Source organism: Triticum aestivum, chromosome 3A (genome assembly GCF_018294505.1).
Source record: "Triticum aestivum cultivar Chinese Spring chromosome 3A, IWGSC CS RefSeq v2.1, whole genome shotgun sequence".
NCBI lineage: Eukaryota > Viridiplantae > Streptophyta > Magnoliopsida > Poales > Poaceae > Triticum > Triticum aestivum.
In genome coordinates this window covers 94,768,366-94,789,270 of record NC_057800.1, presented here as the reverse complement: position 1 = coordinate 94,789,270, position 20,905 = coordinate 94,768,366, and the positions used below count along the sequence as shown (strand labels likewise).

Genomic DNA, 20,905 nt, shown 5'->3' with positions numbered 1-20,905 from the left:
CATCATCCCTGTAAGCTGAGGTCCTAGAAGTGGCAGCGCTGGTAGTTCCAAAGTTCGTCCGGTTAAAACAAGAAAAACAAACGGCGCTGAGCATCGAGTGTACACAGAGGAAGACACTTACGCAGAAGCGACGGGCATTTCAATCTTAATCTTCGGCAACGCCTTCTGGATATTCGGCTCCGCAACTTTGGGGTGCTTGGGCGCTTTCTCGGTCGGGGTTGGTGAAGAGATCCGAGGACGCTTCGAAGATTGACCATCTTGAGCAGTCGCCTTTTCACGGACGCTCGGTCGTTCTTGGGCAAGTTTGGATCGCCTCTCCCTGCGAGGAGGCGACTCAACTTCTTCTTCGTCGCTTGAGTCTTCGCTTTCTCCATCCTCTTCACCATCAGAAGTCGACTCGCCACTGTCGCCGCCGCTCACCTCGCCTTCCAAGTCTTGCCCTTGCTCTCCATTGGGCATTGAGTACATTTCAATGAGGGCCTGAAAAAATAACAATCAAAAGACATTCAGTCGACCGCAAACGGGACATCACATGGAGAGTCGGAAAGTTACTTACAGAAACATACCTGCTTCGGCTGACGCGAGTTGTCGAATGGAATCACCCTCCTGGATCCCCGAGGGTTGTCTTTGTTGCCAGTGATTCCTCTCAACCAACTCTCCAAGGTATCCTCACTGACCTCCTCCGGGTGGATCTGAGTGGTATCTTCGAGCCAGAATACATCCACATCGGATGATCGCGCGCCTGAAGGGGTTGGATGCGTCGACCGAGAAAGACCTCCAGCAGATCCATCCCGGTCACTCCGTCGCGGACGAGCTGGACGACCCGCTCGACCAGCTCCTTGACCTGCGCCTTCTCTTCTGGAACTATCTTTAGGGGAGCAGGCTTCTCCACTCGAGCCAAGGAGAACCAAGTCGGCTGCCAGCCCCGGACCGAGTCAGGAAGGATCATCGCTGGGAAAGTACTTTTGCTCCTCATCTGGATCCCCAGACCACCGCACATCTCGATCACCCGAGTCCTCTCATCACTCAACTTGGTCTTTTTGACCAACTGGGAACGGCAAGTGAAGATATGTTTGAAGAGCCCCCAGTGCGGTCGACAGCCCAAGAAGTTTTCGCACATAGACACGAAAGCGGCCAGATAGACTATGGTATTCGGAGTAAAATGGTGGAGCTGAGCCCCAAAGAAGTTCAAAAAACCCCGGAAGAAAGGGTGGGGAGGCAGCAAGAACCCACGATCTATGTGAGTTGCTAAGAGGACGCACTCACCCTCTCTCGGCTGTGGCTCAGTCTCGTCTCCCGGGAGCCGAGCCGACTTGTGGGGGATAAATCCCCCTTCCACCAGGTCATCGAGGTCGTCCTGCATGATTGTCGAGCGGATCTAGTCGCCCTGGATCCAGCCCGCCAGCAGGCCGGACCTCGACGAGGATCCGCCCTGGTTGGTCCGCTTGCCCTTCGCCTTCGCGGTTGCCTTCTTCGCGCGTTCCAGCGCTGCGTCTTGTCCTTCCCCATGGTGGCAGTTCGAGCTCGAGCGGAGATCCGGCGACGAGACGGGAGCAAGGGTGGCGGAGAAATCGGGAGAAAACAAAGAGAGAATGGTGGCGTGTGGAACAGAGCCCCGGCCCAACACCTTATATGAGGCTGCTTCCGAGTGGTTGACTGGTAGGCCCGGACGGCCTTGCCAAATCCCGCGGCGATCGCGCGCGCGATACGTGGCGACAAAGGTGGCGCGGGGATCGAGGCGGCTCCGCGCTATCCCATCCGTTTACTGCGGCCTCTCCCGTCCCGCGCGCTTCCCGAAATTTGGATCCCACGAAATCCGCGGGCAGCAGAACAACTCGTTGGACCGAAGATCTCCTCTGCACCGTCACTCAGAACTCTTCAAGTATAAGAACTCACTCGACAAAACCTAAGAATGGATCAAGGCGACTGGAAAGAAAGTTGTTGTCATCACTCTGGTCCATTGATCCGAAACAAGGTATGCTCACGACATGAAAAATGAGTCGGAGATGTGCTCAAACCCTGTCCCACTCAAACCTCGATCCATTCGGGGGCTAATGATGAAGCTATGTACCTAGGGTAGGGTCATGGACCTGTCCAAACTGACCTACCCAAGGACACCTCCAGAAGAAATCACATTTCAATCGACTTGGCGGTGTTTCACTCGACGGACTCGAAGACACTCGACCAAGAAGCAACCACTCGACCAATATCCAACCACTCGACGGCCAGGAGACCTAAAGTCACTCCGCACGCTAACGGTCGGCCATTAAGTAGCTTTTATGGTCATCATAGCACTTTATTAGGGGCGTTACCAGTAACGCCCGACCTTAATGTACTTAAAACCCTGCATAACTGAGGGCCGGAGGGGTCTGGCGGACTCTATATAAGCCACCCCCCTCCTCAGTGTAAAGGGTTCGCACCCCTGTAATTCATACTCTCATAATCCAGTCGACCGCCCCCGGGCTCCGAGACGTAGGTTTATTACTTCCTCCGAGAAAGGCTTGGACTCGTAAGCCTTGCGTTCTTACAACTTCTCCATAGCTAAGATTTTGCCTCTCCATACTTACCCCCCTACACTACTGTCAGACTTGGAACCACGACAGAGGCGGCCAGGGCAAGGGCTGCGCCCCCTCCCCCCCTAGCCTGAATAGGACAAGGAGAGGGGGGCGGCGCCCCCCCTTCCTTCTTCTCCTCCACCTCTTTTCCCTCTCTCTCCTAGTCCAACAAGGAAAAGGGGGGGAATCCTACTCCCGGTAGGAGTAGGACTCCTCCTGGCGCGCCCCTCTCTAGGCCGGCCGCACCCCCCCCCCTTGCTCCTTTATATACAGGGGCAGGGGGCACTCCATAGACACAACAAATGATCGTTTGATCTTTTAGCCGTGTGCGGTGCCCCCCTCCACCATAGTCCACCTCGATAATGCTGTAGCGGTGCTTAGGCGAAGCCCTGCGTCGGTAGAACATCATCATCGTCACCACGCCATCGTGCTGACGAAACTCTCCCTCAACACTCGGCTGGATCGGAGTTCGAGGGACGTCATTGGGCTGAACGTGTGCTGAACTCGGAGGTGCCATACGTTCGGTACTTGATCGGTCAGATCGTGAAGACGTACGACTACATCAACCGCGTTGTGCTAACGCTTCCGCTTTCGGTCTACGAGGGTACGTGGACAACACACTCCCCTCTCGTTGCTATGCATCACCATGATCTTGCGTGTGCGTTGGAATTTTTTTGAAATTATTACGTTCCCCAACAGTGGCATCCGAGCCAGGTTTTATGCGTAGATGTCATATGCATGAGTAGAACACAAGTGAGTTGTGGGTGATATAAGTCATACTGCTTACCAGCATGTCATACTTTGGTTCGACGGTATTGTTGGATGAAGCGGCCCGGACCGACATTACGCGTACGCTTACACAAGACTGGTTCTACCGACGTGCTTTGCACACATGTGGCTGGCGGGTGTCAGTTTCTCCAACTTTAGTTGAACCGAGTGTGGCTACTCCCGGTCCTTGAGAAGGTTAAAACAGCACCAACTTGACAAACTATCATTGTGGTTTTGATGCTTAGGTAAGAACGGTTCTTGCTAAGCCCGTAGCAGCCACGTAAAATTTGCAACAACAAAGTAGATGACGTCTAAGTGGTTTTTGCAGGGCATGTTGTGATGTGATATGGTCAAGACATGATGCTAAATTTTATTGTATGAGATGATCATATTTTGTAACCAGTTATCGGCAACTGGCATGAGCCATATGGTTGTCGCTTTATTGTATGCAATGCAATCGCCCTATAATGCTTTACTTTACCACTAAGCGGTAGCGATAGTCGTAGAAGCATAAGATTGGCGAGACGACAATGATGCTACGATGGAGATCAAGGTGTCGCACCAGTGACGATGGTGATCATGACGGTGCTTCGGAGATGGAGATCACAAGCACAAGATGGTGATGGCCATATCATATCAATTATATTGATTACATGTGATGTTTATCTTTTATGCATCTTATCTTGCTTTGTTTTATGGTAGCATTATAAGATGATCCCTCACTAAATTATCAAAGTATAAAGTGTTCTCCCTGAGTATGCACCGTTGCGAAAGTTCTTCGTGCTGAGACACCACGTGATGATCGGGTGTGATAGGCTCTACGTTCAAATACAATGGGTGCAAAACAGTTGCACACACGGAATACTCAGGTTAAACTTGACGAGCCTAGCATATAATAGATATGGCCTTGGAACACGGAGACCAAAAGGTCGAGCGTGAATCATATAGTAGATATGATCAACATAGTGATGTTCACCGTTGAAACTACTCCATCTCACATGATGATCGGACATGGTTTAGTTGATATGGATCACGTGATCACTTAGAGGACTAGAGGGATGTCTATCTAAGTGGGAGTTCTTAAGTCATATGATTAATTGAACTTAAATTTATCATGAACTTAGTACCTGATAGCATCTTCCTTGTCTATGTTGGTTCTAGATAGATGGCCCGTGTTGTTGTTCCGTTGAATTTTAGTGCGTTCCTTGAGAAAGCAAAGTTGAAATATGATGGTAGCAATTACACGGACTGGGTCCGTAACTTGAGGATTATCCTCATTGCTGTACAGAAGAATTACGTCCTGGAAGCACCGCTGAGTGCCAAGCCTACTGCTGATGTTAAGAACGTCTGGCAGAGCAAAGCTGATGACTACTCAATAGTTCAATGTGCCATGCTTTACGGCTTAGAATCGGGACTTCAACGACGTTTTAAACGTCATGGAGCATATGAGATGTTCCAAGAGTTGAAGTTAATATTTCAAGCAAAAGCCCGGATTGAGAGATATGAAGTCTCCAATAAGTTCTATAGCTGCAAGATGGAGGTGAATAGTTCTGTCAGTGAGCATATACTCAAGATGTTTGGGTACTGCAATCACTTGATTCAACTGGGAGTTAATCTTCCGGATGATAGCGTCATTGACAGAATTCTCCAATCACTGCCACCAAGCTACAAGAGCTTCGTGATGAACTATAATATGCAAGGGATGGATGAGACAATTCCTGAGCTCTTCACAATGCTAAAGGCAGCGGAGGTAGAAATCGAGAAGGAGCATCAAGTGTTGATGGTCAATAATACCACCAGTTTCAAGAAAAAAGGCAAAGGGAAGAAGAAGGGGAACTTCAAGAAGAACAACAAGCAAGTTGCTGCTCAGGAGAAGAAACCCAAGTCTGGACCTAAGCCTGAGACTGAGTAGAAATGCTTCTACTGCAAGCAGACTGGTCACTGGAAGCGGAACTGCCCCAAGTATTTGGCAGATAAGAAGGATGGCAAGGTGAACAAAGGTATATGTGATATACATGTTATTGATGTGTACCTTACTAATGCTCGCAGTAGCACCTGGGTATTTGATACTGGTTCTGTTGCTAATGTTTGCAACTCGAAACAGGGGCTACGGATTAAGCGAAGATTGGCTAAGGACGAGGTGACGATGCGCGTGGGAAATGGTTCCAAAGTCGATGTGATCGCAATCGGCATGCTACCTCTACATCTACCTTCGGGATTAGTATTAGACCTAAATAATTGTTATTTGGTGCTAGCGTTGAGCATGAACATTATATCTGGATCTTGTTTGATGCGAGACGGTTATTCATTTAAATCAGAGAATAATGGTTGTTCTATTTATATGAGTAATATCTTTTATGGTGATGCACCCTTGAAGAGTGGTCTATTTTTGCTAAATCTCGATAGTGATGATACACATATTCATAATATTGAAGCCAAAAGATGCAGAGTTGATAATGATAGTGCAACTTATTTGTGGCACTGCCGTTTAGGTCATATCGCTGTAAAGCGCATGAAGAAACTCCATACTAATGGACTTTTGGAACCACTTGATTATGAATCACTTGGTACTTGCGAACCGTGCCTTATGGGCAAGATGACTAAAACGCCGTTCTCCGGAACTATGGAGAGAGCAACAGATTTGTTGGAGATCATACATACAGATGTATGTGGTCCGATGAATGTTGTGGCTCGTGGCGGATATCATTATTTTCTCACCTTCACATATGATTTAAGCAGATATGGGTATATCTACTTAATGAAACATAAGTGTGAAACATTTGAAAAGTTTAATGAATTTCAGAGTGAAGTTAAAAATCATCGTAACAAGAAAATAAAGTTTCTACGATCTGATCGTGGAGGAGAATATTTGAGTTATGAGTTTGGTCTTCATTTGAAACAATTCGGAATAGTTTCGCAACTCACGCCACCCGGAACACCACAGCGTAATGGTGTGTCCGAATGTCGTAATCGTACTTTACTAGAGATGGTGCGATCTATGATGTCTCTTACTGATTTACCGCTATCATTTTGGGGTTATGCTTTAGAGACGGCCGCATTCACGTTAAATAGGGCACCATCAAAATCCGTTGAGACGACGCCTTATGAACTGTGGTTTGGTAAGAAACCAAAGTTGTCGTTTCTGAAAGTTTGGGGCTGCGATGCTTATGTGAAAAAGCTTCAACCTGATAAGCTCGAACCCAAATCAGAGAAATGTGTCTCCATAGGATACCCAAAGGAGACTGTTGGGTACACCTTCTATCACAGATCCGAAGGCAAGACTTTTGTTGCTAAATTCGGAGTTTTTCTAGAGAAGGAGTTTCTCTCGAAAGAAGTGAGTGGGATGAAAGTAGAACTTGATGAGGTAACTGTACCGGCTCCCTTATTGGAAAGTAGTTCATCACAGAAACCGGTTTCTGCGACACCTACACCAATTAGTGAGGAAGTTAATGATGATGATCATGAAACTTTAGATCAAGTTGTTACTGAACCTCGTAGGTCAACCAGAGTAAGATCCGCACCAGAGTGGTACGGTAATCCTGTTCTGGAAGTTATGTTACTAGACCATGACAAACCCATGAACTATGAAGAAGCGATGGTGAGCCCAGATTCCGCAAAATGGCTTGGGGCCATGAAATCTGAGATGGGATCCATGTATGAGAACAAAGTATGGACTTTGGTTGACTTGCCCGGTGATCAGCAAGCAATTGAGAATAAATGGATCTTCAAGAAGAAGACTGACGTTGACGGTAATGTTACCGTCTATAAAGCTCGACTTGTTGCAAAAGCTTTTCGACAAGTTCAAGGGATTGACTACGATGAGACCTTCTCACCCGTAGCGATGCTTAAGTCTGTCTGAATCATGTTAGCAATTGCCGCATTTTATGATTACGAAATTTGGCAAATGGATGTCAAAACTACATTCCTGAATGGATTTCTGGAAGAAGAGTTGTATATGATGTAGCCAGAAGGTTTTGTCGATCCAAAGGGAGCTAATAAAGTGTGCAAGCTCCAGCGATCCATTTATGGACTGGTGCAAGCCTCTCGGAGTTGGAATAAACGCTTTGATAGTGTGATCAAAGCATTTGGTTTTGTACAGACTTTTGGAGAAGCCTGTATTTACAAGAAAGTGACTGGGAGCTCTGTAGCATTTCTAATATTATATGTGGATGGCATATTGTTGATTTGAAATGATATAGAATTTCTGGATAGCATAAAGGGATACTTGAATAAGAGTTTTTCAATGAAAGACCTCGGTGAAGCTGCTTATATATTGGGCATCAAGATCTATAGAGATAGATCAAGACGCTTAATTGGACTTTCACAAAGCACATACCTTGACAAAGTTTTGAAGAAGTTCAAAATGGATCAAGCAAAGAAAGGGTTCTTGCCTGTGTTACAATGTGTGAAGTTGAGTAAGACTCAATGCCCAACCACTGCAGAAGATAGAGAGAAAATGAAAGATATTCCCTATGCTTCAGCCATATGCTCTATCATGTATGCAATGTTGTTTACCAAACATGATATGTGCCTTCCTATAAGTCTAGCAGGGAGGTACCAAAGTAATCCAGGAGTGGATCGCTGAATAGCAGTCAAGAACATCATGAAATACCTGAAAAGGACTAAGGATATGTTTCTCGTTTATGGAGGTGACAAAGAGCTCATCATAAACGGTTACATTGATGCAAGCTTTGACACTGATTCGGACGATTCTAAATCGCAAACTGGATACGTGTTTACATTGAACGGTGGAGCTGTTAGTTGGTGCAGTTCTAAACAAAGCGTTGTGGTGGGATCTACATGTGAAGTGGAGTACATAGCTGCTTCGGAAGCAGCAAATGAAGGAGTCTGGATGAAGGAGTTCATATCTGATCTAGGTGTAATACTTAGTGCATCGGGTCCAATGAAAATCTTTTGTGACAATACTGGTGTAATTTCCTTGGCGAAGGAATCCAGATTTCACAAGAGAACCAAGCACATCAAGAGATGCTTCAATTCCATCCGGGATTTAGTCCAGGTGGGAGATATAGAAATTTGCAAGATACATACGGATCTGAATGTTGCAGACCCGTTGACTAAGCCTCTTCCACAAGCAAAACATGATCAGCACCAAGGCTCCATGGGTGTTAGAATCATTACTGTGTAATCTAGATTATTGACTCTAGTGCAAGTGGGATACTGAAGGAAATATGCCCTAGAGGCAATAATAAAGTTATTATTTATTTCCTTATATCATGATAAATATTTATTATTCATGCGAGAATTGTATTAACCGGAAACATAATACATGCGTGAATACATAGACAAACAGTATGTCACTATTATGCCTCTACTTGACTAGCTCATTGATCAGAGATGGTTAAGTTTCCTAACCATAGACAAAGAGTTGTCATTTGATTAATGAGATCACATCATTAGAAGAATGATGTGATTGACTTGACCCATTCCGTTAGCTTAGCACCCGATCGTTTAGTATGTTGCTATTGCTTTCTTCATGACTTATACATGTTCCTATGACTATGAGATTATGCAACTCCCATTTATCGGAGGAACACTTTGTGTGCTACAAAACGTCACAACGTAACTGGGTGATTATAAAGGTGCTCTACAGGTGTCTCCAAAGGTACTTGTTGGGTCGGCGTATTTCGAGATTAGGATTTGTCACTCCGATTGTCGTAGAGGTGTCTCTGGGCCCTCTCGATAATGCACATCACTTAAGCCTTGCAAGCATTGCAACTAATGAGTTAGTTGCGAGATGATGTATTACAGAACGAGTAAAGAGACTTGCTGGTAACGAGATTGAACTAGGTATTGAGATATCGACGATCGAATCTCGGGCAAGTAACATACCGATGACAAAGGGAACAAATCGGGCCATCCTCGCAGCCCTCCGCCGCACTCGCACGGGATGTCCCAAGAGTTCATACTGAGAGTAGTCTAAATCTTGGCCACGCTCATTCTCAATGATCATGTTATGCATGATCACACAAGCATGCATGATGTACCAAAGGATCTTTTGATACCAAAATTTAGCCGGTCCTCTCACAATAGCAAATTGGGCTTGCAAAATCCCAAAAACTCTTTCCACATCTTTACTAGCCTGAGCATTGTGAAAATCTAGATTTTTCTTACCTTTCGGTTTTTTCAACGGCTTCACAAATGTTTGCCACTTTGGGTAGATGCCATCCGCAAGATAGTAGCCATAGTTGTATGTATGGTCATTTGCTACAAACTGCACCGGTGGCAGTTCACCATTTGCAATCTTATTCATGAGTGGTGACCTATTAACATCGTCTATGTGACTCAAAGATCCAGTCATTCCAAAAAAGCATGCCAAATCCAAGTCTCTTGATCGGCCACCGCTTCAAGGATTATAGTAGAGCCCTTTTTCTGGTCGTGGAATTGTCCATTCCATGCTTTATGACAGTTCTTCCAACTCTAATGCATGCAATATATTGAGCCAAGCATAGCTGGGAACCCGCGAGCTTGTTCATCTCCAAAAGCCTTATGGCGTCTTCAGCATTCGGAGCTCTCAAATACTCCAGACCAAATACTTGCACAATTCCGACTGTGAAGCGCTTGACACACATGATGGCTTGACTCTCACCCATGGACAAGTGGTCATCAACTAGATCAGTGTAACGCCCACGATGCGGCTATATCTCCCACGTGTCGAAGCACGACTTAGAGGCATAACCGCATTGTAAGCAATGTCGCAAGTGAGGTAATCTTCACACAACGCATGTAATACATAAGGGAAAGAGATACATAGTTGGCTTACAATCGCCACTTCACACAATACATGAATAAAGCATTCCATCATCCAGATACAATCAAGGTCCGACTATGGAACCAAAATAAAAGAAGACTACCCCAAAAGCAACATTGTCCCCGATCGTCCCAACTGGGCTCCACTACTGATCCACTGGAAAAAAAACGGAACAACACGATGAACAAGAACTTCAACGAGCTCCTCCTTGAGCTTGGTTGCGTCACCTGCACGATAACATCGGCACCTGCAACCTGATTTTGGAAGTATCTATGAGTCACGGGGACTCAGCAATCTCACACCCTCGCGATCAAGACTATTTAAGCTTATAGGTAGGGTAAAAGAGTATGAGGTGGAGCTGCAGCAAGCGACTAGCATATGTGGTGGCTAACATACACAAATGAGAGCGAGAAGAGAAGGCAAAAGCACGGTCAAGAATCTATGATCAAGAAGTGATCCTAGAGCAACCTACGTCAAGCATAACTCCAACACCGTGTTCACTTTCCGGACTCCGCCGGAAGAGACCATCACGGTTACATACGCGGTTGATGCATTTTAATTAAGATAAGTTTTAGGTTTTCTACAACCGGACATTAACAAATTCCCATCTGCCCATAACCGCGGGCACGGCTTTCGAAAGTTCAAATCCCTGCAGGGGTGTCCCAACTTAGCCCATCACAAGCTCTCACGGTCAACGAAGGATATTCCTTCTCCCAGGAAGACCCGATCAGGCTCGGAATCCCGGTTACAAGACATTTCGACAATGGTAAAACAAGACCAGCAAAGCCACCCAGATGTGCCAACAAATCCCGACAGGAGCTGCACATATCTCGTTCTCAGGGCACACCGGATGAGCAAGACGTCGGGAAGGCCAGCCCAGAGTTGCCCCTGGTAGCCCCGGAGATCGCTCAGTTGAACCAACACTTAGAGAAGCACTGGCCGGGGGGGGGAGGGTTCAATAAAGATGACCCTTGAGCCGGCCGACCCAAGGGAAAGAAAAGGCTAGGTGACAAATGGTAAAACCAAAGTTGGGCCTTGCTGGAGGAGTTTTATTCAAGGCGAACTATCAAGGGGTTCCCATTATAACTCAACCGTGTAAGGAACGCAGAATCAAGGACCATAACACCGGCATGACGGAAATTAGGGCGGCAAGAGTGGAACAAAACACCAGGCATAAGGCCGAGCTTTCCACCCTTTACCAAGTATATAGATGTATTAAATAAATAAGAGATATTGTGATATCCCAACAACAATCTATGTTCCAACATGGAAAAAACTCCAATCTTCACCTGCAACTAGCAAATTTATAAGAGGGCTGAGCAAAGCGGTAACATAGCTAAACAATGGTTTGCTAGGACAAGGTGGGTTAGAGGTTTGACATGGCAATATGGAAGGCATGATAAGCAAGTGGTAGGTATCGCAGCATAGGCATAGAAAAAGAGCGAGCAACTAGCAAGCAAAGATAGAAGTGATTTCGAGGGTATGGTCATCTTGCCTGAAATCCTGCAAGGAAGAAGAACGAGTCCATGAAGAAGACAAACGGACGTAGTCGAACGGATCCTCACAAACGCGATGTTATCGGAACTAACCCGAAGAAGCAACACCGGAAAGAAGCAAACAACATGGTAAACAACCATCACATAAGCATGGCATGATGCACAACCAAGTATGATGCATGTTCGGTTTAAATATGCATGACATGGCAAAGTGCAATAACCAAAACTACAAATTAAGTGGAGCTCAATATGTAACGGGATTGCATATTGATGGAACACCACATGACTTATTTAGTTCTCTCTCGGTTATGTACCCAACAATATAAAATGTTGTTAAGCATGTCAAGAGGTGAAGCAAAAGTAAACTAAACATTTAGGCAAGTTTAAATGAGGCCGGAAATAACAAACAACAAATCCGGTAAATCCCCATATGTAAATTATCAATTAGGTGCAACAATAATTTTAAACATTTAAATGTTATTATCATGATGCGAATGACATGTGCAAGTTTATGCAATTTTTATTAAAAGTTGACAAGAGCATTAAGAAGCATTTATCACCGTGGTGGAAAGAAAGGAAGTGCCACGGCAACGATAACGCTTCCAATAGCTCATGGAAATACCGGTGCAAAAGGAAAAGTGATGAGAGCATGCAAAAGATGGTGGGGTGATCCCGGATTCCGGGTTCCCACGGATGGACGGCATGGCAACGAGGAGGACCGAGCAAGTGACAACTCGGACACGGTTCAAACATAGGGTGCAACTCATACAACACAAGCATTCATCCACAGGCGTCGTCTCGATGGTTATACCTTCGAAGCATGCGTTATCGGAGGGGTTGAAGTTCGATGCGGTGTAGGGGAAGTAGACATTCTCGGGACGTTCGGTAGTGGAAGTAGGGGTACACGCGACGGTAGTCGAACTTGAAGTTCGCGTTACACGAGTCTTCGGCGACGGTCGTCGTACATGGTTCGGAGTGATACTTGCATCTTCGGACTTGACGAATCCGAGGGCTTCGGGGTTCACCGTTGAACTTGACGAAATCCACGGCGACGGAGAGGTACGCGTCGGCGGTAGTCGTTTGGGCGGAGAGCGTCGTCGAACTTGGCGGTCCTCGTAGAACTAATACTTGGCGTTAGTGATACACGTTCCAAAAGTAGTTCACGACGATGGTAGCCGAAACTTGGTGATCCGAAGGGGTACTTGACGAATAACGGCCGTCGTGGTACTTGGTGAAATCCTTAGGGATGGACTTGACGCATGAAAAGTCTTCGGTGCCACGGAACTTGTCAGGTCAACATGTAGACGTACTTTTGAAGATGAACTTGTTGCGTCCCAAAATGAGAAAGGCAAAAGCCCTCGTTCAACGAAGCTCGAACTTGACGAAATCCACAAACAGGACTTGGCGCGGGCGTGACGAAGCAAAGGAAGCGTGCGGCGGACGCTGCTGTTCATCTGCTTCGAGCTGAGGCGAGGCCATGGTGACGGGGAGACGATGCAGAGGAGGGTCGGAGGCGCCGGAAGTGTACGACGGCGAGCGTGTGGAGGTGACCGACGGGCACCGACTCGGGGAGCTCCTGCTCAAGCCCGCCCGTGGAGGGAGGCACGGGCCTGCAGGCCTCGGGCGGCGAGGAGGCGCCATGGAGGAAGTACGGCGGACGAGCGGGAGGCTCGCGGGGCCTCGGGCGCGACGTGCAGAGGAGGCAGCGGGCGAAGCCGACGCTCGGGCAGGCGCGAACGCAGAGAAGAGGAGGCGGGACGAGGACGAGGAGACGCGGGAGGCGGGGTCCTCGGACTAAAGCGGCGGCGGAGGTTGGAGCGCTAGCGCGATGAGGTTCGGCGGTGAGCGAGAGAGGCCATGGAGGCTGAGGCAGCGTTAGAGATCGAAGAAAGAGGAGGGGGATCGAGCAAGTCCTGTGCGCGTGTGTGTGTGTGGCGCTGCGGGAGGGGAAAGAACGGGGAGATCGAGCGTGGGGCTCTCCTGGCGGCGCTAGGAGGAAACGAAGGGAGATGAGTGCGGTGTAGGAGCTGGGCTTCGGCCATCTAGGGTTAGGAGGGAGGTCAGCTGCTGGGCCTTGGGCCACTTTGACTGCGGGGAAGGAAGGCCGACCTGGTGGAAGGGAGGCCCAGGTGGCCAGAGGCCTGGCTGGGATCTCTCTCTCTCTCTCTCTCTCTTACTCTTTTCCATATTAAAACAAAACAGAAAAAGAGGAAGAAAAGAAAGAGAAGGTAGGGTGGAATCTGGGCATGGGAATAATTTTCACGGACTCGTAAAAATGTGCACGGTCCACGAAAAACAGGAGAGGCAAGATTGAAAGATGTAATTCAAACTCGTTTGAATTTAGTTCAAAAGGGTTTGAACTAGGGCTTGGTTATAGAAGTGTCCAAAAATGTTCGGATTTTTGGTGGACCTCCAGAAAATGACGAAAGAATTTACGGACAAAGTTCGAGGCCAAGGGTTGTGATAACAAAGGCACTAGGATTTTTGCAAGTGTGTTATGGTGAATTTGAAATTAAAGAAATATTGAATATAGCTCCCTACTATCGTGAGGATATGTTTAAAGAGAAACCACCATTTGAGTTCCTCGGTTTAAATGGACCGAAGATCCATGCAATTTATTTAGTTGAGTTGCAAAAGATTTATGAGATGATGGCATGATGACATGATGCAATGCACATGATGCAACGAACCAAACAAATCACACGACGAAACCCAGAAACCCTGGAAGGCATCTGAAGCTCCGGCCTTGGGGCGTCACAATCAGCCGGAATATCGTATGCCAACATACGCAAAGCGGCTATCACCTTTTGAAAGGCGTTATGCCCGAGTTCTCCGGTGGCATTCCTCCTTTGCTGAAAAACCCGATCATGGCTCGCCAGTTTCTTGGCAATGCGCCTGAACAACTCGGTGCTCATCCTAAAACGACGCCGGAAGTATGACTCGGGGTATACGGGATTATCCACAAAATATTGCCTCATCAATCTGTTGTTGGCATCGATCTTATCCCTCCATATTTTCTATCGACCCATAACTGAACCACCATGCTTCGGATTTTTATTGATGTGCATGGCTAGGATCATTGCAAGGTCCTCCTCCTCTTGAATATCAAATTCTTTGTCGGAAGAATCATATGAAGAACTCATCTACAATATTAAATTTAAACGAGTCTATAAAAACTACAAACAACATGCACCAAATTCATGTAAGAAATGTGAAGTTGAAGCAATACATACCTTGCAAGCGTTTTGTCGAATACCATGTGGACGCCGAGCGACAGTGGGCAGTCGGGCGCTGTTCGCCGGAGGAATGACGCGCTCGAGGGGCAGCGGTGACTAGAGGGAGGTGGAGGAAGCAGCGGCGGCGCGGGGATAGGCCGGGGAAGCGCCGTCAGGTCGCCGGAGCAAATGGGGAGGTGCGGGCGGCGGCGGCAGCGCCTGGACATGGCAGTAGGTGGAAGTCACGGCGCGGACGCACGAAATAAGCGGCGTATGATGCCATTTCGCTCCGCGCACTGAACCACTTATGTCACACGTGCGTTTTTTGCGCCTCCGCTGGAGTGCTTGGAACGGCTGCGCGCATGTAAAATAAACAGATTTTTCCAGCGCAGCGCTAATATCGCGCTCCTGTTGGAGATGCTCTAAGGATGTGTTTGGTAATTGTTCTCATCCTAACATAGTTGTTTTCTTTTGATACATGCTTAGTGTAAACATGTTGAGTACATGCATCTCCAGTACTCCGGTGGTTATGTATATGTTGAGCATGCTTGGATGAGATTGTGTTTGGTAGCATGTGTGTGAGACATAGCTCGTTGCTAATTTTCAGCGGCACAAGTGTTACTTTTCATTCTATAAAATAAGCATGAACAACCAATGATGCAAACTCATGAATACTTATTACAAAAATCAACATTCGTGGACAATGTTCATTGATTAACAAGAACACTGGACAGTTCCATATTAATCCATTTACATTGGAAAACATCAATGCTATTGGGACTATAACACAGGCGACCTTGACGGTGAACTGCAACGGCTATCTGCGGCAGGAGAGAGGTGGAGGGCAAACTGCCATGGTCGCCATGTTCGTGAGAGAGAGAGGCGAGGGAGTGGTGGCTAGGTTAGGGGAAATCGGGGCTAGGTGGGGGTTGTTCGGGCCCTCCTGGGTCGGGCCGACCATCACTGAGTAGCGATCACCCGTATGGGCGTTCTCAACTCAGCATGGCTAAAGGCCTTTTTCATGAGATAGGCATAGTCGAAGTAGCCAATTAAGTCGTGGAGAGATCCCCAACCTTGTTTCTAATGGTCCAATTGCCGTCTTCAAGGGCACCGCTAGTGGATTGACGACATCTTTTATTGTGTGAGGAGGTAAGGAGAATATGATGGCCTTAGTGGCTCGCCGCTCAAACGGACACGTACCTCCTCCCAAAGGAGGGAACTTTGATAACACATTTTCGTCTTCATCGTCTCAACTGGCGGTTACTTCTTACCTCTACTTTGTGCAAGATTATTGTGTTTGTGTCTTGTGCTTGCTTGTGTTGTGGTTGAGCTTGGCATATAGGTTGTCCACCTAGTTGCATATCTAGACAACCTACTTTCTTGTCAAGCTTCAATTTATTAAAAGAAGCTAAAAAAATTAGTCGCCTATTCACCATCCCTCCCCCTCTAGTCGACCATGTCGATCCTTTCACTATCGGTGTTGGGATCATGTAGGTCATCAGATGCATATTTCTCGGGATGTGACCTTTGATGAGTCTCATCCCTTCAACTTGTGTCCATCCTCCTCGGACTTTTCCATGGAGGACACATCTTTTCTTAAGTTTTCGATACACCTCCATATGTGCCTAGTATTCCTTTTCCTCGCCTCGTTGTTGCAGATCCGACACCGTCCTCCCCCATGGTTTCTTTTCCTTCCTCATGGCACGACTCTCCACCTTCATCACCGATACCTTCCCCTTCTCCACCTTCATCACCGATATATTCCCATCTCCACCTCAAGTGATTCTACCTCTCCACTCCTGTAACGCCCTCGATGCGGCTATATCTCCCACGTGTCGAAGCACGACTTAGAGGCATAACCGCATTGAAAACAATGTCGCAAGTGAGGTAATCTTCACGCAACCCATGTAATACATAAGGGAAAAGAGACATAGTTGGCTTACACTCGCCACTTCACACAAATACATGAATAAAGCATTACAACATCCAAATACAATCAAGGTCCAACTACGGAACCAAAATAAAAGAAGAACCCCAAATGCGACAAGGTCCCCGATCGACCCCAACTGGGCTCCACTACTGATTAACTAGAACAGAACAACACAAAGGACAAGATCTTCATCGAGCTCCTCCTTGAGTTTGCTTGCGTCATCTGCACGGACTCATCGGCACCTGCAAGCTGGTTTTGGAAGTATCTGTGAGTCACGGGGACTCAGCAATCTCGCACCCTCGCGATCAAGACTATTTAAGCTTATGGGTAAGGTAAAGGTATGAGGTGGAGCTGCAGCAAGCGACTAGCATATATGGTGGCTAACATACGCAAATGAGAGCGAGAAGAGAAGGCAAAGCACGGTCGATAAAAGTATGATCAAGAAGTGATCCTAGAACAACCTACATCAAGCATAACTCCAACACCGTGTTCACTTCCCGGACTCCACCGAGAAGAGACCATCACGGTTACACACGCGGTTGATGTATTTTAATTAAGGTCAACTTCAGGTTTTCTACAACCGGACATTAACAAATTCCCATCTACCCATAACCGCGGGCACGGCTTTCGAAAGTTCAATCCTTGCAGGGGTGTCCCAACTTAGCCCATCACAAGCTCTCACGGTCAACGAAGGAATAGACCTCCTAGCAGGAAGACCCGATCAGACTCGGAATCCCGGTTACAAGACATTTCGACAGGTAAAACAAGACCAGCAAGACCGCCCGATGCGCCGACATCCTGATAGGAGCTCAACATATCTCATTCCCAGGGCAACACCGGATGAGCACTCCGTACAACTAAAACCAGCCCTCAAGTTTCCCCGAGGTGGCGCTGCAAAGGACTCTAGTTCGGACCAACACTTAGACAAGCACTGGCCCGGGGGGGGGGTTAAAATAAAGATGACCCTCGGGATGCGCAACTCCCAAGGGAAAAAGGCTAGGTGGCGAATGGTAAAACCAAGGTTGGGCCTTGCTGGAGGAGTTTTATTCAAGGCAAACTGTCAAGGGGTTCCCATTATTACCCAACCGCGTAAGGAACGCAAAATCCGGGAACATAACACCGATATGACGGAAACTAGGGCGGCAAGAGTGGAACAAAACACTAGGCATAAGGCCGAGCCTTCCACCCTTTACCAATTATATAGATGCATTAATTAAATAAGATATATTGTGATATCCCAACAAGTAAACATGTTGCAACAAGGAACAACATTGTCATGTTCCAACAAGGAACAAACTTCAATCTTCACCTGCAACTAACAACGCTATAAGAGGGGCTGAGCAAAGTGGTAACATAGCCAAACAACGGTTTGCTAGGACAAGGTGGGTTATAGGCTTGGTTCAACAATATGGGAGGCATGATAAGCAAGTGGTAGGTATCGCAGCATAGGCATAGCAAAAGAGCGAGCAACTAGCAAGCAAAGATAGAAGTGATTTTGAGGGTATGGTCATCTTCCTGTGATCCCGCAAGGAAGAAGAACGAGTCCATGAAGAAGACAAGCGGACGTAGTCGAAGGATCCTCACAAACGCGACGTTACCGGAAAGAACCCGAAGAAGCACACCGGAAAGAAACAGACAACATAGTAAACAACCACCACATAGACATGGCATGATGCACAACCAAGTATGATGCATGTCCGGTTTAATGAAGCATGGCATGGCAAAATGCACAAACAAAACTACAAATTAAGTGGAGCTCAATATGCATCGGGATGCATATTGAAAAAACACCACGTTCCATTATTTAGTTCGATCTTGTTATGTACTCAACCATATTAAATGTTCTTAACATGACAAGGGGTTAAGCAAAAGAAAAGTACCTATCTAGGCAAGTTTAAATGAGGCCGGAACAACAAAACAACAAATCCGGAAACTCCTCATGTGCATATATTAGGTTAGGTCCTGTTCTGCCCTAAACCATATTTTAGAGTTGTTAGGCATGCAAAACAATGTCACCATGATAAACTAGGCAAAATTCTACCCCATTTACATATAAAGATTATTAAAATCGGAGCTACGGTTATTAAGTTATGAATTAAAGCATTTCAGCATGGCATAGGATCAAATTTAAACAAACAACATTTTAAACATTTTAAACATAGATGAAAGTTGCATATTATTAAACTAGACAAAATTCTAAGCATTTTTCATATATAATTCATTTTAATCCGATGCACCAATTGTGAGTTATTATATGCATGATCCACAAGGGCTTTTCTGCAAAACTGTTGTCTCTGGAATAAAAGAGAAATTCACTGTAGAGGAAAAAAACACAATCGGGCTGAATCTGGGATCTGGGCAGGGGAGCTGCTCACATTGGGCCTGCAGGCGCGTGCGGAGCTGGGCCTCGAGGGCGAAGGGAGCTGGGACTGCGCCTTGGTGCTGGGCCGGACTTGCTGGAGGAAGCTCTGGGCCGGGGCGAGGGAAGATGAGGCCCACGCGCGGTCGTTGTGGCATCGTGCCCGGTCAACGCGAGGGCGGCCTGAGCGAACAGAGGCAGAGGCGTTCTCCTCCCTGTTCAAGCGAAGCAGAGGTGAGGCTTGGCCAACGGCGGTGCATCGGTAGGGACTTGGGCGGAGGACGGGGAGCATGGCGTATCCAGTCGAGGACGTGGGCGGCGGATCTGGCGATGCAGTCAACAGCACGGCGCTGCTCGTCCTTCTCTGGAGCAGGGACGAGGCGGATGCAGGCGAGCGAGCAGAGGAGCTTGGCCCGCGGCTTCGATGGCCGGCCGGCGATGCTTGGCACAGAGGAAGGAGGTCCGATGGGGCCCGAGGGCATAGGGCGTCGGGGTGGCCGGGTCCGGTCACGGGAGATCGCCGGGGTCCCTTTCCCTGCCGGATCGAAGCGGAGGCGAGCCGGTGGACATGGAGATCCATGGCGCGGGTGCTGAAGATGGCAGGGTTGAGGAGGAACCCGGGCGCCATGGACGCCATGTGAGGGAGCTCGAGGAAGCAGCTGCAACGGGAGGCGGTGACGCGAGGTGGTTGAGAAGGCTGGCGTTGGGGAAGAACTCGAGGCCATCCATGGAGTCGGGTGCTCTCCTGATCATACCTGGTACATAGACGGAGAGGGAGTTGAGAGAGAGGAGGAGAAGGAAACGGGAAGGAGGAAGGGGAGCAGAAGAGGTCGGTCCTTGCAGGGGTGGTCTCCGACGAAGCCGGCCGGCGACGAGGTAAGGCGGAGGCGCTCGGGATGAGCTCGTCTCCCTGGTCGACGAAGGAGAGCGAGGAGGTAGAGGATCGATGGGCTTGGGTGGATCGAGGGGAAGCAGAGGCTGGCGCTGGTTGGCTGGATTGGATTGGGGAAAAGAAGCTGGTTTGTGGAAGGATCCCGAGGGGTATTTGGTGGAATGGCGGCGGCGGCTGGGAGGATGGGACATCTCTCCTCAAATTTAGGGTTGGGCTATATATATACATTAAGTGGATTAGGTTAGGGGCTACCTCATCCCTACGATCGTAAACGGACGGTCGTGAATAAAATAGTTAGGGAGCCCAATTAACAAAACGGAGATGTTTTGTAGATGTTTGGGGATGTTCCGGACACAACGGTAGCGACAGCCCGAGTCGGGTCCGGGACAGCTTTCGGGCGCGCGCGAGGAGGGTCGCGGGCTGACGAGAGAGGTTAGGTAGGGCCTGGCGGTGAGTAGCGGACTATGTAGACGGACTAGAGAGGAAAGAGAGGGAAAGCCCGGCAACAGTTTTCGGAGACCGAAAACGTCCGACGTTAGACCGACTATAATGTCGCTATAGTTATCCGTTGGGCTATCAAACGAACTCCGAACGCAATGAAACTTGGCAGGCGGCCTACCGACAACAAAACAACACCACACGCCAACTCTCATCCCATTCCGAGAACATTTTCCAGCCACTTATAAAATATTATTTCGGACATGCCGCGGGCGCGTGCAAGTCTGGTTGGGCTCAGAACGGACAATGGACGGAACTGGGGAAAACCCGGACAGATGCAAGTTTCGAAAACATGATGATGCAATGCACATGATGACATGACAAGATGCAACACGCTAGCAAAAGACAAGGCAACAACAGCGAATAACTGGAGGACACCTGGCGCATCGGACTCGGGGCGTCACAACACTCCACCACTACGAG

General features: G+C 47.8%; 1 protein-coding gene across 1 annotated transcript; it reads right to left on the bottom strand.

Annotated features, from left to right (window-relative positions):
- Positions 1-16,864: 16,864 nt before the first annotated feature.
- LOC123058016 (uncharacterized) lies at positions 16,865-20,159 on the bottom strand. Its single transcript, XM_044480860.1, has 2 exons — positions 19,109-20,159; positions 16,865-16,982 (listed from the first exon to the last, which is right to left on the bottom strand). Exons 1-2 carry the CDS (start codon positions 19,727-19,729, stop codon positions 16,887-16,889), a joined length of 717 nt encoding a protein of 238 aa, XP_044336795.1. The 5' UTR covers positions 19,730-20,159; the 3' UTR covers positions 16,865-16,886.
- Between the last annotated feature and the right edge of the window lie 746 nt (positions 20,160-20,905).